Genomic DNA, 27,276 nt, shown 5'->3' with positions numbered 1-27,276 from the left:
GAAAAAATTGTATTTATTAACATCCTAACTTTTTATCCTACATTTATAGAGGTTAACTGATCGATTATTCTTTTACTATAAAGAAATTTGATCAATTCTTTCAACCCAAAATAAAAAATTTAGATCTAATATTTATATTTAACTCTGTTAGATTAAAGTAATCACATTATTACATAATTTAAATCTTAGTGATATTTTACAATACATTATTTCCTGTATTTTTTGATATTATACAATGATATTGTAAACATAAAATTCTCTCAAAAAGATAATTTAATGACATCTTCGTAATCATACAACTGAAATACCGCAAATATATGTAGTATTACATACTATTAAAAGTATTTTCAAACAAGAAAAAGTATTTCAAATGAAAAAAGTAAATATTTTTAATTACTATTTACACGGATATAAATTGAAAGTATAATTTATTATTTTGTTTTATTTTTTTAATTTAATGTATGTGAGAATCGAGATTTGGGAGTTGGCTATTTAAAGGAATTATTTGTGAAAATAACGTTTTAAATTTAAATAGAATATTAATATTCTATAATTTTAACAATTTTATTCGAATAACAGATGTCAAATACTTTCATTATAGAAAGGAAGTTGATTTCCTTTCCTGACGGCCAACTTGAAGTGAGTCATAAGCAGCCGCGCATCCGGCCGTTGTCTTTATAAAAAAGGATGATTTTCCCATTTTTCCGCACAGTTCCTGGAAGAGAATTCATCAGAGTTCGATAGGACCCGAATTCGCCATACTTGCCTAGCTCAACAAGACTTTGCCATAAGAGCACCATAAAAAGAGTGTCATAGGCCATACAGGTTTGATTCATTATCGATGCACTCTCACTCACCATATTTTAGCCCCTCCTAAGATATACTACGGATGTTGTCACTCAGACGTCATAGATATCTCTAAATAACTAACGCATGTTCATCTACGGGAAATTGATTAACTGGTGTCGGGAATCCTGACTTAGATCTGATCACATGATCTTGATCTATTATCACACATTAGAAACCATCCTTTTAGACAAACAGAAGACTACTTTAACAACTAGTAGCCGAGTAAGCAGCTACGAATTATAACTGTATTCTATACCTCCGATTGACCTCACATATAACTTTATAGTAATTTCATCTTCAAGCATTAACAGTAATAAAATCTTTTATTGCAAGCAACCAATGCTCTGGAATGTATTGGTCAAAATCTATAAAAAAATATAAATAACTTCTAAGAATTTAAAAGAAGACAATGAAATATACGAAGGCTATTTTTTAAATAAGGTCTGTTTTTTAATAAGAAGAAAAATACTGTAAATATCATTAAAATATATTTTTTTCCATATTCTACATACTTTTATCTACTTTTCTACATAATTTCCATTTTGTTTAAACATTTGTCATACCGCTCAACAATTTTTTGAATTCCAACTTCAAAGAAATCTGCCGCCTGTCAAGAAGTCCAATCCACAACTGCAGTTTTCACTTCTTCTTCGTCGTTGAAATGTTGACCACCAAGGAACTCCTTTAAGTATCGAAACAAGTGAAAATCACTGGGTGCAAGGTCTGGACTGTGTGGATGATCGTATCGAGTCAAAACAATAAAGCACTGTTTAATCTTTTTGTTTTGTGATCGTCAGAAAGCAGTCTTGGAACGCACCAAGAAAACAATTTTTGATAATTCAGTTTCTCCGAAACAATGGTATACAAAACTGATCTTGAAATCTGTGGAAATTCAATTGATAACGTTGAAATCGTGAATCGTCGGTCCTCTCGAATTTTGTTATCCATATCATGAATCAAATCTTCAGAAATCAGAGAAGGTCGGCCAGGGCGTGGCTCATCATGCACATTAACTCGCCCATCCTTGAACATTCTTACCCATTTTCGAACTTTACTGTCACTCATAGCATTATCACCATAAATTTCACAAATCTGACGGTGAATTTCTGCTGCTGCCAAGTTTCTTGCATTCAAGAATCGAATAACAGATCGTATCTCACAGCCGGCAGGAGACTCAATTTTCTTAAGCATTTTAAACTTCTACAGCTCAGCATACAGACAGATGATATGGCTGCAAATGGCGTCAAAACGCGCGCCAAGCTTGCTCGGAGCAGAAACGCATGCATACCGCCGTGATTGCGCATTATTCTCACTTTCATTCACAAACGAACCTTATTTAAAAAATAGCCCTCATATGATGGTTCAAATGTATTAACTCCTGTCAGTTTTAATCTTTTTTTGAGTATCTGTAAATCTGTAAGCATTTACTTTCTTTATTGATTTTAATGTAACACAGTTTTGCTCACTTGTAGCTACCTGTTTATTTTTATTTATTCTTTTTTAGATAATCATAAAAAAACATTATGTACTATAACCAGTAAATAGATAAATAGGATATATTATATTCATAAATATTTGTATTTGTAATATTTCTAACTGTAGAATTCCATATATATATATATAAAGAAATGCAAAGAAATACAGAAAATGCAAAAATTTTAAGTAAATCTGTTAATAATGCTTCTGCATTTTGGATAAAATGATAAAAGGAAATTAAAATTTACATATTTTACAATTAATATATTGCATCAGAATTGTTTAAACAATAATTATTAAATTATTTAAATTATCAACACATTAAATATAATTAAATATTTATTATTTCAAAATTCCAAACCTCTATACGCAGCTTGACAAGTTTCTTTGTAATTTTTCAAAATATTACATATTAAATTAAGAAAATCTTCTGCATATTGGGGAATAGCATACATTAATTCTTGTAATTCTTGTAAACTTTTATCTAAATTCACTGTACTCTGGAATAAGTAATTTCATGTAATTAAAATAAAATTTTATAAAATAATGATAAAAATATGTAATTACTTAATATAAAAATATTTAAAAGATACAATAAAATGAAATTTGCTTCTGTTTACATTGTTTACATTTATTTTGTGTGTAAATAAAAAAATATCTTAAAAAGGGGTTATATACATTTCAATAACCCCAAATTCAAACATATATTTTTAATATTTAAATTCTGCAATATTTTAGAATTGAGGTAAACAACTGAAGTGTCTTCTTAACAGACTTCTCAATGAACATTTCTATATCAGTTTTCAAGAATGTCAAATGGTACACTTTGATATCATTGATAAACAATTCTTTGATTAACTGCAAAGATGTATTTGCCTGTCTAAGTAATGATATACTATAGTAACACATAACAGGCAAACTTTCTTCTTCTACTTCATGCTTAATTTGAAGTCACTTTGTCCCTGCTCTTAGTATATGAAATTATATGAAACAATCAGATTAGACAGATGTTTTGTGGAAATATGGCCTTCCTTTATCAATCTCTATACTTATATGGATTTATATCTGACAAGAGCTATCATAATGTGAATATGGCAACTATGTGAGTAATATTTTTCCATGAAAAGCAGAATTTTATATATGATATGCTGTATTCACTCTTATTTGAGATATTCTTTATATCAATGAGTTTATCAGTGCATTTATGCCAAAGTTAAGGCCAAATGATCTGTCATATTATTCAGCGATAGTACAACTAATTTTATAACTAGATATACAGTAAGTTGACTACAGATAGATGGTTAAGCCACTATCTCATGATGATATAATTAGTCTTCTTATAGTTTGATGATGTAGCAAATTGTTTGGCTTTAATTAAAAATTGGGTTTGTGGATTTATTGTTTATATAACTAAATTAAACATCATAATATCTAATTTATAAATATTCCTTTAACTTAACATTAATTAAAAATACCTTCCTTTGTATGAAGTTTCATCTAAACTTACTTTAAAAATAATAAAATGAAATTTTAGTTAAAGAAATCACAGATTTTGGATAAAATCTATTCAGAGCTGGTTTTTCAAGGTTAATTTAGATAAAAATGATAAGCTGAGTTAAACCTGATGATGGCTGCCCCCTTGTTAAACTACATGACATACTACAGAGTGTAATGATTATTGTATCTGATAATATGAACAAAGTAACAGTTGAATTTCTACACCATCTACAGAGATTGCCACTCCTGCATGGCTGGCCAAACAGGAGCAATGTATTGCCTATGAAAAATATAAAAGCTGCATTTTCTATAGAAACTGTATTTTATATATGTTATATATAAAAAAAAAACTAGCGTATAGAAGAACTGAAGTTTGCCCAACATGTCCCTATAGTCCTGTGTTTAGCCAGATATAAAAACTGATTAGTATATTTATGTTTTATAAAGTCTGTTCTTATTTCTTGAAATTGTTTAATAGTGCGAAAAAGAAACAATGACTTCTCTGTTCATGGAAAGTAGTATGTTCTGATGCTCATTTTTACCATGCAATGCAAACAAGATGAAATAAAAATTTAAAATTATTAACTGAACTTTTTTTTTTATCTCAGATTATCCCAACAAATTGCAAAATTATTTAAGACAAAAATTGGGACGGTTGCAGTAAAATAAGCTTTTGTAATAAGTTTATTTGTACATGATTATTTATTTTTAAAATTTTTTCACTAATTTTCATCATAAAATTATACTAAATTTTGTAATTAAAGTTAATTAAACCATTACCATTACCTGTAATAATGGTCTTGTTGTTCCTAGTGGCTTTAATAATTCGGGATCATTTACTGGTTTCCACGTGTCCAAACCTTGTTAGAAAAATATATTATATGAATGAAATTCATTATAAATATATTATGTTGTATTTTCAATCAATTATTTAATTAATTCTGATTAAAATTATATAAAATCATTCTTAATTATTAGCAAATATTACAAGTTACATTTATGAATGGAAATAACAGAATCGAGTTTGAATAAAGCATGATTAATAATACATCAATTAAGTTAAACAAAATTTTTAAAGTGCTCATCTGCTTCACCTTTTATTTTTTAAACTACAATTAAAAAAAATAAAAGATAAAGCAGATGAATACTTTTTAATCTGTTTTGATAAAATTATATAAACACTAATAACTTTATTCTATTGGAAACTTTTATATAATATAATATTTAAACTGCAAATAGGAAGAACTAATAATAGAATTTAAGATATATTTTATGAATTCGTTAAAAACTAACTATATAAAAAACATAATTAAAAACACAATCAAGAATATTAATTTATATAATTGATTAAGAATATTAATGTTTATATATGGTCAAACCTCATTAATATTTTATTGGTATATATGAAATCTGCATCAATATTGGTTAATATTAATGCAGATATCATACATAACATAACATTTCCACAAAAATATTGGTATGAAATATGATATAATAAATTTAAATATGATATGAAACTTGTAGTGGTCTTGTGAATTCAATGACAATTATATTTTGTTGTTTAATACAAATCACACTTCTTAGTTTCCTCAAAGCCATAAAAACCAAATTAGAAAAACACAAGTCATATCATGATCAGGGGCATGTTTTTTGACTAATGTTATGATATCAGTATTGTTGCTGACAATGCAGACATTAGGCATATGCAACAGCAATAATGTTTATGCCAAATAAAAAATCTCTCTCTTACAATTGATGCTTTGTATGCTGTGACAGAGATGAATGATTAGTTAAGACAGATGACATGCACATTGGAAACAGGAAGTTTTTTGTTTACTCCTTCTACGCCAGTTTTTTCAATCTTTTTTATCTCACGGCACACTTGAACCTAAAATTAATTTTCTGTGGGAAAAATCACGTGATTTAAAGTTGTGTTGTAAAGTAGTATTCTATTGGTGTGTTACTTGCCACTTAACCTTATTCTTTTGTCTATATGTTTTGTGAATTAAATAAAATAGTATTGTCATTCTGTAAAATAGCAGCAGGTTACAACAATAGTTATTTAAATTAATAATTTTCATTTATATAAGATAAGCAATTAACATTAAGTCTTAATTTGCATTTAAAAGTGACATGATAATTGCCTTTAGAAATCTGCCCAATATCCTGCTACTTCTAAGTTAAAATAATTTGAACTAAATATATTAAATTATAGATACATTTTTCATTTAAAGAAAATTTCATTTTAAATGAAATAATCTAGTGTTAGGCACACATAATTTTGCTTATGAATATATATATATATATATATTTTTTACTACATTATGTATGTTTATTTATTATAATGATGAAAACCTCATATAATCACTTTGAAGAGGTTTTATTTTTGACACATACACTTATTATTATTTGGGCTTCTTTCAAAAATAATTTATTTAATAACCTTCAAAAATTTTCGTGGCACACCTATGATCCTCTCATGGCACACCAGTTGAAAATCACTGTTTTACTCTGTGGGTAATAAAGGAACCTTCTTCCAAATGCATTATCGATGATGTGGGATGGAGCTAGACATATCCAGGGCAGATCACACTGAAACTCTGCTGGGTTTTTTGACCTGTCCAGATTCAATTCTGAGTCCTCCAGAACAGTAGTGTGATGTCCTATTAACTTCCTATGTTAACTTCCAATCCTATTTTGATTAAAAAAAAAATAGGATTGGAAGATAATGTTATTGCCAAATTACAATATTACATATTGTAATTAGTTTGAAATTTTGAAATAACAAACCATTTTCATTAAAATTCAAGTAAATAAGTTATTTTTAAATTTGTATAGTTTTTTATGTATCTGGCTCCTAAATTCAATTTGAGGGTTAGGTCAGTCTGTTATATCCAGTAGCTTTAATCATCCCACTATGAACTCTAACTGGTTTCATCAAAAAATGAGCATTGAGTCTAAGTCATAATATCTCAATAAAGTAAACATTTGGAGTAATACATATTTGTTTATTTTTTAAAATAAATCCAAAGAAGATAAAACAGTGAAATAACAGAAAAAATTTGGCCTTTGCCATTTGATGGTGTAGCCATTGATTTTTGTATTGATGTTTGATTAATACAAAACTTAAGTGATGCCTTATCAATATCAAATCAATATAAAAATTTCAAACAAGCTATAAAAGTAGAAAACTTTTACTTACTTTTTGTAGCATTATCAACCATCACATCTACAACTCCACTTACTTGTCCAAGAAATACATTCACACACTGTGTCAAAAATGCATGTAAAGGACAATGGTTCCTGCAATTATTTACATTATTATTAAATATACAAAACAAACTTCTTTATAATGAACTGTATTGGGAGTAAAAGATCTACATTTATTTTAACATAAGCATCTTAGAAATTGTTTCAGTTACAAGTAATTAAAAAGTAATAAATAAAACTTAATCTTAAAAAGTGGAAGCATATCTTTGAATTTATGAGTAAATCTAAATATATAAAATTACATGTCCTGACTGACTGACTGACTGGGTGATTCATCATCGCTCAGAGCAAACCGCTGAACCTAAAGAGATGAAATTTGATACACAGTTAGGGTACGTCATGAAAATGCACACTAAGAAGGGATTTTTGGAAATTCCCCTGCGGGGGAGAGGGAGAGGATTAAGGCTTAACCTGAAGAACAGCTTTACTACACTATTTTAGAAGTCATTTTTTTGTTTTTGATAGTAATAACTTAATTTCCAAACGTTCAATATTTACCAAATCATCCAAATCGTTTTCCAGAGCAACGCCAGACTCATTTGCTAGTTAATCAATATAATTAATAAATTGCACATAGCTTCCACAGATAGATAAAACACTTTCAGATTACATTAAAGTTTTTATAATTTAATTAACTTGATTAATTTTATCATTAGAATATTTGAGTAATTGCTCAATGACTAAATAATACATAGTTACACAAGTTAGTATTACATCATAATTTTAATTTTAGATCCTGAGTTTACGCAAACAAGCATTTATTAAATATCACATTCATAATTGTAATATGGTCATAAAACTATTTTAATCTGAATACTGGTAAAAATAATGTTAAAATGTTATGTATTAATATATCAAATAAATATATTTAAATAGAAAAGATTATAAAAACGTGCCTATCAAGTACTTTATCAATTCAATAACTTTAACATGAGTTTCTAACTGTTTAATCATTGTATATATATATAACATAGACAAACAACTTAAATATAATTATATTTAAATATATTTTAAAAAGTACAAAAACAATTAATTTTTTTTTAAATTATATCAATCTTTTTAATTAACTATAATGTAATATCTACAACAGGGAAGATGTCAAAAGAAAAGTTATATTCTGATTAAAATTTTAGTATAATTACTAGTGAAATTTTAACAGATTAAATTATATCTGAATGAAAAATGTGCATGTCAGTATGTAAAAAGTTAAATGTTTTGAAAGAGGAAATTATTAAGAAGAGAACAGACTTTTCAGGTTGAAAAGTACAAACCCAATCAACTTTTGTAATGAGTAGAACTCTAAATATATTTCTAAAACTTAAAGTACCATTCATTTGACATATATGGAATTTTGAACAAAATTTATATCAGTGATGACGAATTTTTACAGATTAATCGATTGCATTGAACATTTACTATGATTGCAAGTCATATAAAAAACCAAAATAAACTTTTTTTAATACGTTTCTTAATTATACATTTTGTACTGAATAACCTTTCTTTTAGCTCCCTAAGAATATAAAAGAATGTATAATAATTATTATTTACTGTAATGTTTCTAAATAAGAAAAATAAAGTAGAAATGGAAATTATGAACCTTTCTATTCCTACTTCATTTCTAGAACAACCTGAAAGAATTCTCCATGAAACTCGTCAGGTTGTTTCTAGAATATATAGACTTAGAATGCATATGAAAAACATAATTTCAACCTGTTTTTTTAAATATAAAATTAAGTTTTCCATACAGTACTGCAGGCCAGAAGAAATTAGGTGATAAGACTATCTGATTACTGACAGAAACACTAAACAAACATTAATCCCATTATTTTTATATTAATGTAATATGAAACTTAGATCTATTTAAAAATCTACATACCCAGGTTCAAGAGCTAAAGCTTGTTCAATTTCACCAACGAATTTCATAAGGGGCCTGAATATTGCTTTAAAAAATTAAACAAATACTTTAATTCATTTTTTAAAACAAAAAACATAAAAAGTAAATCAAATCATTTAAAAAATAAATTAGAATAATCTAACAATATCACATAAAGGAAGAAACATTCTTATATTATTCTTCTAAGAAAATAAAGTTTATTTCCATGGAAGAATAATCTGAAGAGGAAAAATTTGTTTAAAAAATTGATTAATACGTCAACACAAAACAGCACTTTTGTGGAAGCTGTTACTTTAAAAACAGCTTCCAAAAAATATTTTATTGCAAAATAATATAAAACAGAAATCATAGTTTCTTAACATGCAAAATGTTACATATCTTAATAAAACTCATAAAAAAATACTCTTCAAATTATTATTATTGTTTTGAAGGAGAATTATAATTATAAAATAATTCTCCTTCAAAAACAAATTATTCTGTTGAGAATACAATTCATTGTAGCATCATTCATTCTAGCATACAGTGATGTATACTAGAATGAGTGATGCTACAATGAATAGTTTTTATTTACAAAATCAAACTGCTACAATGAATGTGGCCAACATAGCATGCACACACACGACATGTCGAAATTTTCTCCACTTTGATCAGAGCATTAGTTATTGTCTTTATTATAGTTTGTACGGTTCAAATACCTGTTTGTGTCTTTATCAATAAAAATATATTTTAAAAATTATTCTGCCATATAATTTTAGCCATAAACCAGCAAAATAAAGTAAGAAAGTTAATTAACTTAGATATTAAAAAAGAAATAATTTCCAAGTGAGAAAGTGGAAAAAGTGTAGGAAATGTGCTGAACACATTATGGCTAAATCAATTATCAGTAAAATTTTAAAAAACAAAAAAATAAAAAAATAAAAAGTGCATAGATTGTGAAAGTAATCTCTAAATTAAAATATTACATGAACTATGTAATATCACAGAACAGATGGAAACTTACGTGTATTGTATTAATTTTATATTATTTTTACACTTATTATTTTTTTTGTTTAAACAATTACGTTAGATGGTAACTTTGCTTTAGGTTTTGGGCCTAGAACAGATTACTCCAAAATATATATACAGTCGACTCCACATAAGTTGACACCTCAAGGGGAAGTGGAAATGTGTCGAGTTATCCGATGTGAGTGCTAAAGCAAAGTTGGAAAAAAACCACAAAACTACAATTAATAAAATACAGTAGTGCGTTAAACAGTAGTATAGGCTTACAATACATTGTGTCCTCCATTTACAATTACTCTGTAGATGAAAAACTGAAAAATTCGTTTAGTGTTGTTTGTTTTGAGCACTTAACTGTCTCAACTTTCTTTTTCAACGATCACGAACGCCTTTAAAACATCATCTTCGCAATTGCCAATTTTTGGCAAGTAACGTCTAAGGATTCTTAATGCCTCTAGTGTGAGAAAATGCAAAATTGGATTATGGTGTGACGTTGATGTAGATTGTGTATTTTCGTTTTGTTTATCTGTTATTATTTTATACATAAAAATACATAAAATGTTAAGGCATTTTTATTAATATGTGTATATATATTAATAATATTAATATATTAAATATATTAATTATATATTAATAAATAAATCGAGTCCCCTCCTTAAAAAAAAAAGGGGGTACGCACCACAGGTGTGGAATGAATTCATTTTTTCAGGAAGGGGTGACAACTTATCAGTGTGTGGGACGGCAAAAGTATGTCGACTTACCCAGTGGTGACGAGTTAAACGGTGTCGAGTAAACCAGAGTTTTTTAACATTAATGCCTATGTAAGTCGGCCGGGACCACAGAGATCTGACTACTTAACCGATGATGTCGAGTTGTCTGGGTGTCGACTTATGCGGACTCGACTGTATATTCAAAGTATGTAGAATAATAGATGCTATAAGAAACAAGGTTCTAGAATTAATTATGTTCATTCTAGCATACACCACTGTATCATATTAAAATCTTAGAAGTTATAAATTTCATAGTTTAGAGTAAAGTATAATAAATCAAATATTTTCAAAACTAAATCTTTTCAGGAGGCCATATCATTGAAAATTTAACAAATTAAGAAAAGTTTTCCATATGGAACTATTCCTTTAAAAAATAAGTATATTATTTTTAGTGATATTTTGGATTTAGCAAAAAAATAAAAAATAAAAAAAAAGAGGACAAAAATAAAACTTGACCAGAACTTGGAGATGACATACCAGAAATAAACTACAAATATTTATGAAAAATGAATTAAATTGTTGCTTCATAAAATTGTCTTGAATGTTTTTGATAAACTCGATTCATCCAACCCCTTATTTAGCATTGCATGCAGCATTGAAATGGTTAACCATATATATCAATATTATTGATGATAATACTAAAATTTTTGTAATATATATTTACACATACAAGCACATATAATTCTTATCTGAGATTTGTCGAGGTACATCATTAAATTTCTTTATTTTCTAATATTAATTCACTTACTAGTAATATTTGTAGTTGAAGGTTGACAAACAAACTGTTGACCAACATCAATCATATCCTGCATTTCTCCCTAAATAAATATAAATTGAAAATAAAAATATATAAAAATATCTGCCATATAAAACTTTAAATTTGAATAATTAACTTTATTAACTACAACTTATGTCTTAACCCTTATACAGTATGTTTATTCTGTATTTATTTTTTAAATAGTGTGTCTGTTCATATCATTTATATTGCGGCTTATTTGTGGGAGTGATGTGGGTGTTGGATTCTTCATAGAAGCTTTAGAAATAAAATTTAAACTAAAAAATCTTGTCCTAAACAACAAATCTAAAATTACATTTTATTAACAGCTAATTCAATATCAATCATTTGCTTTCTTATTATAACAACAAAAATGAATGTTCAGTTATCAATCACTTTCTTAGACTATGTAACAGTATATTATTCTAGACAAAAGATCACAGTTTAAATATTGAGTTTGTTCTCAAAGTTTCCTTCTAGATGTACTGGAACATTCTAGAACATTTGTCTGGCAGGTATATAAGGAATGTTCATTTGTCGACAGCAAATCAGTCTAATATTAGCCAATGATCTGAGTAATAAACAAAAGCGACAAGTGAAATCAAAGTGTATGTGAATAGGTGAATTACAGATGATTAATTGGTGTGATAAAGCCGTTGACTGTACATTTTAGATTATCTTCAGATCACCCCTAGAACAAGATCTTAGTTATACCACTGCATTTATACATCATTTTCTTTTTTCTTTTTATAAAACTGTGTCAATCTTCTTATTTGATTATTTCTCACAATGAAATGTATTTTAAATGACACCAGGCTTTCGTTACATCTGTTTAATTCTCTTCTTCCATTTGCCAAGACATGTTTTGCGTTTTTACTCCTCTTCTGTCAGCTTTTTTCATTAAGGTGTTATACATTTAGTTTTCCAAAAATACACTATTATACATTTTTGGAAAACCAAATGTATAACATCTTAACGGAAGAAGCTGACAGAAGAGGAGATAAAACGCAAAACATGTCTTGGCAAATGGAAGAAGAGAATTAAACAGATGTAAAGAAAGCATTGTGTCATTTATATTACACTTCATTGAGAAATAATCAAATCATTTTATTTCTTAAATTGCAGATATATGAATTCATTAAAACATGATCATAATACAGTATATTGTAAACAGTTATTTAATTTTTTTTCTTCTGTTAGTGAATAGATTATTCATAACATTTACTCCTATTATTTTTTAAGTGAAATGTGAGTGGTCAAACATTTAGCACAATTTCATTGAATTATTATATAACTATTATTCAATTATTAATTTCCATTTTGTTTTAAATCATTTTCATTTTACATGTATTGTTTTATATTTATGTTACTGTATAGAATTAATAATTTTTTTATTGGCGAAGAATTTGAACAATGAAGTAATAAAAAAAAACTTTATTCGTGGTTATGTATATTTACATGTGTTACTTGCTCCTCATTTCCATTACCTTAAGTTTATTTGCTATATCTTAATTGCTATATTAACATTCTTCTGTTATGTATAGTGAATAAATTTCAAAATAATAATTTACATTTAAATAGTACCTTATCTTTCATTGCTTCCTTTTGTTCTTGAAGATAAGTATTCATACTTATAGCATGTGAAGAACTATCAAATCTAAAAAGAGAAAACTATAGAAAGAAATTAATTTAATATGAAGAAATTAGCTGATTACAAAATAGAATTTGATAATCTTACTGTTTTTGGTTTAGCATTTCTTTTTTTTGCATAAAATGAAGAAATATCACTCGCAGCAGTAACTTCAGAAAATGCTGGAGAAGCCTGCTGTCTGTTTGTTGTAGTATTTTGAATGTCAAGATACTGTCCAGCAAGAATCTCTAACTGTAACACATCAATCAAAAATGCAAATTTATTTTTATAAGTCTGAAATAAAACTGTTCTAATATCAAAACAAAATTACATTACCACTGTCTGAACTTTGGACCAGATGTCTGGCACTTCATATAACAGCAACTCTCCGTGTTGTGAATTTGATGACTAAAATACATTTTAAAAGTTTAAATAAATATGAAAATCTTTTTCTGTGCAATTAAATCATCATAACATATTTAATAAATTATGTATGAAATTAACAAGGAAGCATCTAATCTGCTTCACGTTTTATGCCTTGAAGCTATCATTATATAACCACAATATCTAGAAATAAATGTTGTGAATTATAGTTAATATATTGTTATATATGTAAATTTGAATAAGTATGTAGCTAAAAATAATCAATTTATGTTGTGTAGATTTAATACAGTAATACCTTGACTTACGCAAACCCAGAGTTACGCGATTTTCAAATCTCATCGATTCATCTTTTGTTTGAGTGCCACGCAACTCTTGATTACTTCACTCCCCCCACATTATTGTTCAGCTTACATGTTCGGACGTGTCGCACGGAATCGACGCATAGCTGCAATTTATTTTGTGTTTGTCGGGGTAGAATCGTGCAGGAACACGATTCCCGTTTTTTTTTTTTAACTGGTAACGGTTGCTGTTACAAAAAGACGGTTGAGGACGCAACCGTTGGAGTTTGAATGCGTATCCGCTGATTGGTCGTCAGACCGTCACACCATCTGCGGAGCTCCGATAAAGCTATGACCATCGGGGATCGCTGATTGGATTGCGAATTGCTGATTTTACGAAGCCTTCTACATCAAAATAATTTTGGTTTGCGATTTTAATAATATAATTTGTTATACATATGTATTATCTAAGATTTTATTAAACATTTTTTTCTAAATTATTGTTTTCTTTAGTCCCGGCCTCAATTAAAAATAATTTGTATGTATTTATATACGAAATTATACCCCGACTTACACAAATTCGACTTACGTAGTTATCGCTCGGTCCCACCTATTGCGTAAGTTTGGGGTATTACTGTATTGTATAACAAAAATAATAACAAGTTTTTAAAATAATATAAAATGTAATTAATCATCAAACATTATATTTAAATTGCAGCAACAATTTTGATTTAATGTTGAATGAAATACACTGAAAAGTAAAGAATTTTGCATAAAGTTATCAGCAAATGTAGATAATTGCTAGAAATATTGATGAGAGAATTATTCTTTCAATTCAAAATTTTTATTTATCCTTAGGGTCTTGGAGAAAACCATAAAAATATTCATATTTTATAATCAGTAAAAGAAGGAATAATCATTATTTAACAGTACAAAAATATCAAAAATTTCTGTATGACTTTTGTCTTTTTGTTACACAAAATAAATCTAATTAATAATTTTGAAAGACGAAAGACGAAACTATCTAAAATATAACAGGATAAGACATTATTTTTATAGTTTACTGCACGCAATTTGACTTTAACTTTATAAAATTAAACTCTTTTGACAGAAATAAAATCAGAGTTTAAGTAACCAAAAATTTTGAGGTGTATATAGTGTTGCATTTAAAAAACAACAGACATAAATGTGTCTTTGCATAAATAAACATTTATATTTATAATTAATGATAGTATCATCTTATATTATTTTATAAATAATTTTCTTATTGTATCAGTACCATTTATATTCACTCAATATCCTTGATATTATAATTATAATGTAATACAGTCATTCTAATGAAATTAATTGTAATTACAATCATTCAATAAAAATAAAATGTTGATATTTCTGTATGAAAGTTACAAATGAATATAATTTCTTATTAAACTGTCAATCAATTGGATAAACCCCTCTCTCCATATATAAAAACAGAATTTTAATTATATTTCAGAATTAATTTTTATCGATTAAGAATATTAAACTATTATATTGCCAATCAATAAAAAGTATACAATTATATAGTTTAACTTATGAGTATTTATTTTATATTTTAATTTTCTAATATAAATTAATAATTATAATTAAAATACTCACGGCAATCCTTTTAAGATTAGCAAGTACACATTTATGAGCATTAACCACGCAACAAAATTGTTCAAATACAAGTTCGAAAAGTTCAAGCAACAACTGAGCTTGAGAAGGATTCTGTAAAAATCCAGATACATAATTTCCAGTTGGAACAGGCATTATCGGCAAGTTCTGAGTATTATCTAAGACGTATTGAGTCGTTCGGCTAACGATCGCCATCAGTTCTTTCTGGCTTCGCTCTTTAATTGTCTGCCATTTAAAAATTCATATTTTACTTAAATTCGGTACATTATTATTGATATACATTGCATAATTCTTACCTCTACTGCTTCTGGAACTTTATTTAAAAGTGCTAAACATTCTACGAGAATATTAATAAAATGAGAACTATTTTCTTCTGGATCGGGAACTGTAGTATCTTCCACAACAGGTTTATCAATCACAATATCAGTTTCTTTGGAGAAAGCTGAGAGCATATTTTGACTAGGATTAGCTCCTATAATGATTAATAAAAATTTTAATTATAAAATAATTCAATTATCAACAAGTAATTTAGTTTTAAAACGTGAAATGTATTTAAACACAAATTTATTATACAACATTAATGTACTAAATATATACCTGCAACGACAATTTTTAATCACATTGAAGGGTTATGTCTTTGAATTATTAGTCAGCGAACCTCTTAATACTTAAAGTTGGCAATAGTGATAGCAACTTTGTATATTCTTAATTTATTTGTTGTAAGATTTTCATTTCAAAGAATCGCTCTTAATCTAAAAATCTTTTAAAGTTTCAGAAATGCAATTTACAATTTCAAAACATTTCATTGTTCAATACAAAGACAAATGTTAATATGCAAAAAATAAAGTGATGTGTAATATGACTCACATTGATGTTAGAATGCTAACTTAATTTTTGATTTAAAAAGAAACTAAGATATTATTTACTTTTATCATTTTTTCAGTCAAATAAAATATAAAAAGTTGTTCCTATAGCATTAATATATAGGCAAACAACCTTATTAGGTTGTTTGCCTATTTATCAGTCCCTACTTAAACAGTCCTATCTGTAAATTTTATGAACTATTTTCAACCTAACATTCCTTTATAATTTATGAATATTTTCAACAATAAAAAAACTGTTACAGCAAATAAAATTAATTTTCAACAAAGTTCTGACCAGGAATCATTATAAATTACATATACAGGTACTCCTCACTTTATGACCTATCTGCTTAACGACCACTCGCACTTACGACCAATCGAGTTTCGACTTGCAATTTGGGGAATCCCCATTCTCAGCTTGAGTGTCGATCAGTGGTGAATGATGGCATGCGCACTAAGCGTACTATAATGGGCTTGTGCGTACTATAATTGTCTTATAGTACTATAATGGTTTTTTTATGAATAAATTTGAAGTTTGTTGCATAATTTGTATAATTTTATAACGATCCTATATTCCCGGCACAAGCTCCTCACTTATCGACCAATTTGCTTAACGACGTAGTCGTCGGAACGAAACTCGGTTGTAAAGTGAGGAGTACCTGTACACATTTTTTTTAACCGAATTTTTCCTACATTATGTCAAATTTCTGATATAAATATTTTTACAATTTATACTTTATTTCATAAAAAAATAAAATAACAAAGCGTTGCTCAATATTCCAATTAACTGTTATTTTCTTCAAAACTTCTAAATGTGACAATAATCAAAATCAAAATATCATATTATTATATGGCAAAAACAAACAGAAATAATTAATTTAGTTTAACACTAAGTTAGATTATCATTACATATTGTCAATTAGAAATATAACGTAGACCAAAAATCTAACAATTTAGAAGTTAATTAAATAATGTAATCATCTAATTGATATACAGGTAAGCAGTTCAGCCATCATCTTGAAATAAAATTACTAATTATAATTAATTCTAAAATTTAATTTGATTATTTAAAAAATTTTGAAAGAAGAGATTGGCTCAGGACAGGAGTGAAGCCTGCAACATCTACTCATTAATACTTATTCAAAAATAATAAATTTTAATTAAGAAAATGAATATTTTTTATATCTTACTCAAACCATATTTTAAACCCATTATGACCGGAATTGGCTCGATTCGCGAAATCTTCTTTGGTGTACCGGGACTACTTTCGGCTCTTATTCTTTCTGATCCTTGTCTTTTGAAGCGTTTCAATGCATCGTTTGTCGATCTTACATATAAATGTTTATGGAGTTCTTCTACTAAAACTTCATGCATATGCTATTAGAAAAATTTAAGCTTTAATAAACTACAATACATAAAATATACTACAAAATAACACGTTAAAAATGTGTGAAGTTCTAAGAATTGTTTTGTTAAATCTCAACACCTATCTCAATGTACTCCAGCTTAATTTGCATCAATCTTATAGTATTGAAATTATATTCTAGAAAAATATTGAAATTTTAAATAATGGTTTTAAAATAGATGAATATTCATAATTAAAAACTATTTCTGAATTCAAAATAATATTGCAAAATGTTATGAATTTGTAAAAACTATGTAAATTAGTTTGATGATATCAATGAATATAAAAGATAATTGTAATTTAAGCTGAGCATCGCAGCTATGAATAAAATCTTGAAACTATTGTATTGTAAGTTATTAGTGTGTTAATTTTTATAAGTTCTTTTTTCTCTCTTAATCAGATTAAAATAATTTCTCTCTCTTAATTTGATAAATTTTGTATCTTTGTACATTTAACAATTGTTATTAATAGTAAGTGTAGAAAATCCAATACAGACAAGTAGCTTATTTTAATAAAGTTTTTAGTCTCAGGCAACATTCTTTTTTATTCAAAAGGTATCAATTTTAATTACATTTCACAAACAACTTAATCTATATATAAAGTCAAATTTATGTCTGTCTGTATGTCTATTCAAGTATTGTATGAGAACAGGCTGAACCATTTCTTTGTATATCTACATTCAGGATAGTCCTTGTAAAGATAATGTGTAGGCATTTCCAAAATTATTTAATTTTTATACTCTGATAAAATTATGATAAAATTTACACAAGTAAATAGCTTATGTCAAGTCTTTTGCATGAATATGAAATTTTGTTCCATAGGCCAATGGGTGTAAAGTGAACTCAGAAATTTGAATACATACACTAATGTGGCAACCAGATGGCCAAGTGGTTAGGTGGCAGCCTACCACTCTGGGGACTTGAAATTAAATCCAGACAAGTAAAAAGAAAACCCCCAGGAATTTTTCTGGAAGTGTTTCATCCAGATATGTCAAGCCCTATTCCTCAAAACTCAATAGTCCTATTAGGAGCCTGGCAAAACCCATAATAGACTTGCATAAAGTCCCTCTTAGTCTTAAAAAAAAAAAGATGTAATTATTAAAATGCAAAAGTAAATATGAAAGCTGGTCAATGAAATTTAATTGGTCAGTCTGTAATTTCAACAAAACTTATGCAGTACTAAACATATGACCATTGCCACTTTTACCTGTGTCAGACTGTCAGCGAGTTCACAAAATTTGTTTCAAAGTACAGTAAAACCTGGTTTAACACTTAGGATGCATTCCTAGATGACAAAGCACTAAATGAAACAGCATTAAATGAGGTCATTTTAACACATAGTAAATAGGAAAAGGGGAACATGCAGCCAAAAATAAACAAATTTTACTTTAAGTTATTTTTATATTAATTTGCATAATAAAGTGTGTTACATAACACACAAACATATGCACACAGCAATATAAAGTTCATTTTCGTGATGAAGGTCCTGGCTCTTCTGAAATTCTTGGTTATTTGCGATGAAGTCGTCTATTTGTCATTTGTCACATTCTTTCTCTTTCGTTAAGCAAATGTAAGTAACAGGTACTCACATCCAAAACACCACATCTTGCTTGTGCAGTCCTTTCAAAATCTGGATCATTCACTACAATTTTATCAATGAATTTGGTTATCGGTACAAAACTTTTACCAAGGAAATCTGTAGCCAGTTCTTTGGGTACTTCATTTTCAGAATCACTATTTTCCATGTTGGTACATGTTCGGGAATAATGCTATTATATACGAATCAATGAAATGCCACAATAATGTGATTCGGTGTAAATTTTGAGTTTTTTAGGCTTCAAGCAGACTGCTTTATATTGAATCAATGTTAATCGAGGAAGTGCTAAACAAGGTCTTACTGTAAAATTATTTTTATATTGAAAACTTTACTTAATATATCACTTTTCCAAGCAAAGCAATTACCTCAGCTAGTATATGTAATAATTTATATAAAACAAATCTGTTTTTTTTTTTTTTTTTTTTTTAAACTTAAAATGTCATCATCCATTCCTACTGATACCCAGAGGGTGTATAGGTCAACATGGTAAAAAAAAATCAAACTTTTATACTACCAACCACTACTTTTTCCAAAAGCTCTATATCAACAGATAAGTTTTTATCCTGGATTAAAGTTAAATTCCTTTTCTCTAAAGCCTGCTTAACACCAGTGCTGTAACTAGCCATTCCTGTGCCCTGTGCAAGAATTTGCATTTAGGCCCCTTAACTAATTAGGTTTGGGAAATTAATAAAACAAATACATGTATTTTGGGCCCCCTTCCAAGTGGGACCTGTGTGGGTGCACCTGTTGCACCTTCCTAGTTACGGCACTGCTCAACACTATCAATCCACCTTCATCTAGGTCATCCATTTGATTTTTATCTTAATCTTAGCTTCAAATACCTGTTTGGCCAGTTGGTCTTCTCCTATTCTTTCCAAATGGCCAAACCACCTCAGATTAGCCTTGCTTACTCGACTGAATATTTGTTAACTTAAGGTTTTTTCTTATGTCTTCATTTTTAATATGATTTTGCCACTGTATCCATCTATTAACACCACTAAAAACTTTTCTAAAAACTCTCATTTCTGCTGCTTCTAATTTTTGGTCAATTTCCTTATTTCTCACCCAACTCTCAGAACCATATGTCAATATAGATTTAAAAACTGTTGTACACAGCTAGTTTTGTCTTATGACTTATTTCTTTTTTGTTCCAGATATAGTTGATCAATTGGCTCCCTGCCTGACCTGCCTTGTTTAATCTATTGCTGATTTCCAAATCTAACTTTCCATCTTCACTAAAGATTGTTCCCAAATATGAGAACTTATTGACATGTCCTGAGCATTTATTACCAAGTTTAACTGTTAAAGTCTCTTTCTCTCTACTAATAATAGCCATAACCTTCATTTTCTTGTAGCTAATTGACATACCAAAATTCTTGCAACTTTCCTTTAATAATTTAGAAGAAAGTTGCAGAAATTGTCTTAAAATGTTTGTTAATAAAATAACTTATCACTTACTTCTTTCTTCATTATTAACTCTGATTTAACATCTTTCAAAGCATCAACTCCTTCTAAAGTTCCTTCTAAAAGTGATACTAAGTAAAATAAAATAAAATACATATAAATATACTCATTAAAACTTGCCAAAAGAATAAAATTTTCAAAGAAAATTTAACATTTTCATTACAAAATTTATATAAAATACTAATATTAAAGAATATTATCATATTTAATTATTTATTTGTTGTTCCACTCTTTAAAATATAAATTTAATTAAATTTGCATTAATATAAATTTACATAAAATTTTGTACTATGTATTTATTCAAAGTAGCAACTTCAGCATTGACAATTATAAAACAAAAATATCAGTCAACTTTGAAAAATGTTGACAATTCCCTGCATCTCACAGTATCAAATATTCAGATAATATTTAGTTCTTTAAGAACATCCATCTCATTAACATGCAAATTTGTTTTTGTCTTTAATAAATGATAAAATAATATGTTTATCAAAGAATTGTTTTGGAATAAACTGTTTTATAATTTATTATCAGTATAGTAATTTTATTTGCATACCTATTTTATATACTTATACATCAGGAGAAGTGTAAAATTTTCTCAGGTAAAAGTGTCATGAACAGTAGCGTAGTGAGGGAGGTGCAAGGGGGTGTATCATGCACCGGGCTCCACTCTCAGAGGGGCGCCCAAATGGTCTCCAAGACAAATTATGTGTTTCTGGAGGGGGAGGGGTGCTAATAAAGTGTCGGGCGCCAGTTATGTTCGCTACGCCACTGGTCATGAATGAAAAAAATTCAAAAACTCTGCTCTAGATCAATCTTTTCTTCTAGATATTTTTTTATCATCTTAATTTTAATCCTTAAATTTTTACAAACTGATAATACTGATTTCCTTTAGTATAAAATTATGTAATAAGTACATTAAATCTATATATATAAAAACGAATGTATGTCTGTTGTCTGTCTGTGTGTGTGTTTGTCCTTCATGCGTTACTACACCATTTATCCGATTGTCATGAAACTTTGGGAAGTTGTTTAATACACTCTCGCAAAGATTTGTGGCATATGTGAAGACCACCATTTCCCCCCTTCCAAAAATATCTTTATATATGGATTAAGGCTTTTATGTCCAACAGATAGTGCTAACTCTGATGACCTAAGTTTGCTTTTCTGTGAGAATGGACTAAAGCAGATCATTTTCTATCCATCTATATAAATAAAATATAACGTTCGTTTGTTCCTACCGATTCCTCTGAAATTTTGACACAACGTTGCATTCGAATACGCACGTATTTTTATATAATATACGTGTCGAAATACCACCCACTGGGGGAGATGGACAGGATTAAGGCTTACCGTGAAGAACTTGGCTTCTATTATACTATTTTAGATGCGGTTTTTTGCGTTTTAATAGGTTACGTCAACAGAATATACACGAAAAAGAGATTTTTTGATATTTCCTTGTGGGGAGAGGAACAGGATTAAGGCTTACTGTGAAGAACTCGGCTTTTATTATACTATTTTAGATGCGTTTTAATAGGGTACGTCAAGAGAATGTACACTAAGAAGGGATTTTTTGAAATTCCTCCCATGGGAGAAGTGTTATACATTTATAATAGATACATTTTGAGCCACAACAACACGTGGCCGGGTCAGCTAGTTATTTAATAAAAATAAGTAACTAAATAAGATTTTTATTCTATTTTTAAAAACAATTCCTAATTTCTAGTGTTAAGTTAATTGTTACACACAAACAGGCTACAGTCCTTGTTATACATGTAAAATCTTTATGCAGAAAATTATAATTGCAGATAAATAATATCAATCACCAATGTGAAAATTTAATTTCATTTTTCTGTCTTCATATACGTGTAGTTATACATTATAGAAGTGATATTAATCATAAAATTAACAGAGTTATAGCCCGATTATTTAGGCGATTGTTTGGTGATGTTTCAAAATAAAATTTATTCTGTTTAAGAGTAAAATAATCAAATTATTAACTTACCTGATGATACTAACAGTTGAGTAGCATGAAGATAATGTTTTTTACTCATATATCCTTCAAGTTTTTCTGGTACTTCCATTAAAGATTCACTAAATACAAATAAAAAGAACATTTTTATCAAGATTTTATTATGAGATTAATGCTTGAGAAATGTTAAATATACAAATGAAAGTACAGTATATATATAAATTTCAGTACGACAGATTAAGATATCTCATAGTTCAATCAGATATCAGAATGTATTCAAAAGAGGAAAAAATATAAATGTATCTTTTTAATAGATATTGTTTTTACAATTTAAATCCTATTTTTATCAAGACAAAATAACATATTAAGAAGCTAATAATAATCTTATAAAATAAGTTATATTAAAATTATTTAACATAAAATTATTGATACTGTATATAAACACAAAACTTAATCGCTAAAATTTGTGTAACAATTTTGAGAGTTGAGTATTAAACTGAATTTTACTACAGATAATAATCATAAACAATTGCAAAAATAAAATTTTACTAAACCATTTTTATTTTTTATTTACTTATTTTGTAATATTTAAGGATTTATTATTTATAATAATGTTAAAGACTTATTCATAGAAATATAGGTAATACAGTATCAGAAATACTTTCTATATTCCTTGGCATTATTACAATGCTAATCAATCTAAGTAATAGTAATAATAAACAAATTCTTACTTTAATATTTGATCCTATTATCTGTTATTTTTATGAGATATTAAGTTATTGTCAATTAAATAATAATTTTAAGTTCATTACATGTGCTCAGAGTAACAAAAGAAAAACAATAAAAGTTAATATATGATAATGTAGAATTTATTAGAAAATTTAGAAAGATCATTTTATATTGTGAAAGCAAGTATATTTATGTCTACTTCAAAAGAAACTATGAAAATTTTGTTAAAATTATAAATACACAAAATTTAATAATTAAAGATGTATTAATTGAAATGAATTTGAATCTGCACACAAAAATTGCTCAAAGAAAAATAAAAATAATATAAAATTTAAATTGAAAAATAAAATTAATATCAAAAAGTTATACTCATATTGATTTTCAATATGATTCCAAATGTTCATAACCTTTGCCAAAACATTAAGTTAATATTTTATATGTACAACTTTGTCCAAAAAATAAGTATTACATTGCCCTATTGTGACCCTATATTTGATGAAAAAGCTTTTCAAGTTATTTACTTTATCAATTTTTACATCATTTACAAGAAAATGTAATTTATGCATATTTCTTATTTCAATTTAAAATATACACATCAATATAAGCCCTTTCATACTGTACAGGTACCTATGATTTAAAAACAAAAATTTGAAAAAATGAATTACTGACAGTATCTAACATAAAATTATTGAAAATTGAAGTCAGTAGGATTTTAGAAAATGTGGATTAGATATTACTTTTATAAACATCAACAGTTTAGATTTGAACTACAGTGGTACTTTATACTTTGAGCGACTCTAACTTCGAACAGTCCAGAGTTTGAATGCTAAATTTGACCAAGTTGAAGCAATGCTTCTAAGTTCAAACTGCACATGCAGTAAAAATAACGCTCTTGCTGCATAAACACCATATGTTGTGTGCCCATGTTCCTCTCTTGCTCACATTGTGAAAACAACTCTCATGTTACATTTGTTTTTTTCAGTGCTTCTTTGCTGTATTTTTGTGTATTTAGTTACATATATAATCCCTACTATGGCATCCAAGAAGACTGTGGAAGCAAGAGCTTAAGAGAAAGGTTCTTTTGACTTATTTATTTATTGTGCTTAACATTATCAATCAGTTACTGTTATCAATATAGAGTTCCAAAATGATTATATTAATTAGATTCTACTTTATATAATTTACATTAAAGAATAATTAAAATAAATTCATTTTTAGAACATTTTGTATTAATATATAATTAATTAATTTTAAATTCATTAATACATACATTTCATCTAACATTGATAGAATGTGCTTATGCTCTACAGATTCGAGCCATAGCTTTCGTAATTCATCTCTCTTACAATGAAGCAGCATTTTGCAAGTAGTTAACTTCTCTTTTACTGTTGTAATCTTCTCTCTTGAAGCTAAAAAACATACATAAATTTGATAAGACTTTTCACTTTGTAAATAATACAATTATCATTTTTTTTATGTATATGTGTAGTATAATTTTATAAAAGTGAGTTAATAAACTTTTATTTAAAAAAAAATAAAACTGGTGGTAAATCACCAGTACTTTAGAATTTCTCTCACTCATGAAAGTAGATCACACTTCAGTATAAGTTAGCCAGTACTAATATATTTGATTTTTTACTAATTTAAGAAATAATTATTCTTATAACAAAAACAAAACATATATATATATTATATAACCTACTTGTAACTCTTGTAGAAATATTGGTAAATGCCTGCATTGCTGTTGAAAGATCATCATCATGAGCTAAAAATATTAAAATTAAATCATCAAACAAAACTGTTTATAGTAATAACAATTATTTGACAAAAATATCTTGAAATTCTAAATTAATTATTATACATCATTTGATTATGCATTTAATCATTAATTTTTAAATGTAGCCTATAATTTATATTAATTATATACTTGTTAATTGTAACCAGAACTGCAGAATATGTTTGATCGTGCAAACAAAGTTTGGGGAAACTTGCAGTAGAAAAAATATTATGGCAATAACAGCAAAAAATGGTGAAGCATATTGGCTAAGACTATAGAGATTAATTTGGAGAAATTCACCAAAATGCAAGCATCTTATGTTTTAAGAGAGAAACTGAAATGTTGTTTACTTTGTTTCTGGCCAGTTCAATTACTTAATAGATTGCTGCTACTTATACAGTTAGTGTTTGCAGTAAGTATGCATCGATCTCAGTAATCAAACATCTTTACTACACCCGATACATGTAAAGCTATACACCAACCAAAGCCGAATATAATCGGGCAAGAAATGGCTATAATACTAATAATTTAATAGACAATTTGGATATTAGAGGTAGATGTTAGGCACCATATTGGTTGGTGTATAGTTTTACATGTATCAGGTGTAGTAAAGATGTTTGATTATTTATATATGCCTCGCTGGGGTTTACGATGGCCGGTTGAGTGCCTTGGGTAGCACGTCATGGATGCTGAATGTGTCCCCAGCCGGCATTGTAATAACCGTCAATGGTTATAGCTTATATATGCTGGAAGAGAAGATCAGGCCGAAAATCCGAGCAGCATAACTGGTAACGTGTCTGCACAGATAGCAGAAGTTGCGGGTTTGAGTCCCGCTTTGGGCCAATTCTTTTCTTCCAGTAATTCTAAATTATTATTTAAATTATTTAACTAGTTAAGTAATGCTGCATCAGCGTGTAGTCGGAACGAAGCTGCTCGCACCTTTATTTTCTAGATTATGAGGGAAAAAAGAAACAGAATCATTCGTTCTCAACAATATGTTTGATTTCTATTGGATCATTTAAAGGTACAAATATAAGGTCAGTATAAACCATTAATTAATTGCTATGCCAATGTTTCATGAAATTCTGTCTATCACTACAGGCCTCGGACTTACAGTTTGACTCGTAGCGATCTTTATTGTAACTCTTTAAAAATACTGAGTCAGTTATTTTTTTCACTCGACTCAATGTAACATAGGTAAGACCGATAGCTGTCTCTTTTTTCCCTATATATATTTTGATTTTTGGAAAAGTTAATCCCTATGATTTATGTATAGTCATTGAGTATGCTAAGGTAAGGGAAAACTGTCTACGAGATCGCAATATACTGCCATCGTTTGAAGAGCGTATTATGGGGATTATTGGTAACAGATTACCATAGATGAAAGGTCCTTGATAGCTATCAAATTCCACTAAAATAAACAGAGGAAGAGCTGGAGGGCGAGCATTAGGAGCATATATAATGTAGTGTATAGTTCCTAGTGAACCATTGACGAGACCTCCTTGCACCCATAAGTTGACTCTCTGCATGATTCTGGCATTAACTGAGAGATTAAAATACTTGAAGAGACCAAGAGCTGAGTCATCTTTGGACGAAGGCGGGGCAATATCTGGAGTGTTTTCAGATGCTATATAAGCAAGAAGGCGTCCAGTTGACTGCAAGTAGTCTTCGTTGCTTTGTTTAACTTGCTCATTTGTTGGATATGGCCGTTTGGAACTGATCAAGTTCCTCTCTGGATAAATAGGCCCGATTTCTTGTCGTCAGAATGTTCAGATCTCTATCAGAGAAATCACCCGAAGCTAGATCTTGTAAGACATCTGTGAAGGAACTATCTGTGCTATTTTGTCTATGAGAATTACAAAGTTCAATGAACTTCACAAAAGAATCAAATGCAAATGTAATGTAATGTCCCAACAAGGTAGGGACCTTGTTGGGACATTACATTGTAAAAAACACTCGAGTAGAGAGGAATATCTTTAACAGGAGGAAGCTGATGAA

The 27,276-nt window shown here is 28.1% G+C and overlaps 1 protein-coding gene across 1 annotated transcript in view; it reads right to left on the bottom strand.

Moving 5' to 3' along the window:
- The window catches only part of Sec8 (Secretory 8), a 49,158-nt gene that overhangs the window by 15,935 nt on the left and 5,947 nt on the right, over positions 1 to 27,276 (bottom strand). Inside the window, exons 4-18 of the mRNA XM_067262162.1 lie at positions 25,204 to 25,266; positions 24,772 to 24,910; positions 22,806 to 22,894; positions 20,798 to 20,874; positions 17,529 to 17,715; positions 15,772 to 15,947; positions 15,458 to 15,700; positions 13,497 to 13,568; positions 13,269 to 13,412; positions 13,115 to 13,201; positions 11,504 to 11,573; positions 8,969 to 9,032; positions 7,025 to 7,125; positions 4,609 to 4,682; positions 2,687 to 2,825 (exon numbers count right to left, since the gene is read on the bottom strand). Of these exons, the coding sequence (XP_067118263.1) occupies positions 2,687 to 2,825; positions 4,609 to 4,682; positions 7,025 to 7,125; positions 8,969 to 9,032; positions 11,504 to 11,573; positions 13,115 to 13,201; positions 13,269 to 13,412; positions 13,497 to 13,568; positions 15,458 to 15,700; positions 15,772 to 15,947; positions 17,529 to 17,715; positions 20,798 to 20,874; positions 22,806 to 22,894; positions 24,772 to 24,910; positions 25,204 to 25,266 (1,725 nt within the window). The remainder of the gene's footprint in view (positions 1 to 2,686; positions 2,826 to 4,608; positions 4,683 to 7,024; positions 7,126 to 8,968; positions 9,033 to 11,503; positions 11,574 to 13,114; positions 13,202 to 13,268; positions 13,413 to 13,496; positions 13,569 to 15,457; positions 15,701 to 15,771; positions 15,948 to 17,528; positions 17,716 to 20,797; positions 20,875 to 22,805; positions 22,895 to 24,771; positions 24,911 to 25,203; positions 25,267 to 27,276) is intronic.

Source organism: Centruroides vittatus, unplaced genomic scaffold (genome assembly GCF_030686945.1).
Source record: "Centruroides vittatus isolate TY-2023 unplaced genomic scaffold, ASM3068694v2 contig_1416, whole genome shotgun sequence".
NCBI classification, from domain to species: Eukaryota; Metazoa; Arthropoda; class Arachnida; order Scorpiones; family Buthidae; genus Centruroides; species Centruroides vittatus.
This window is presented reverse-complemented; position numbering and strand designations above follow the sequence as displayed.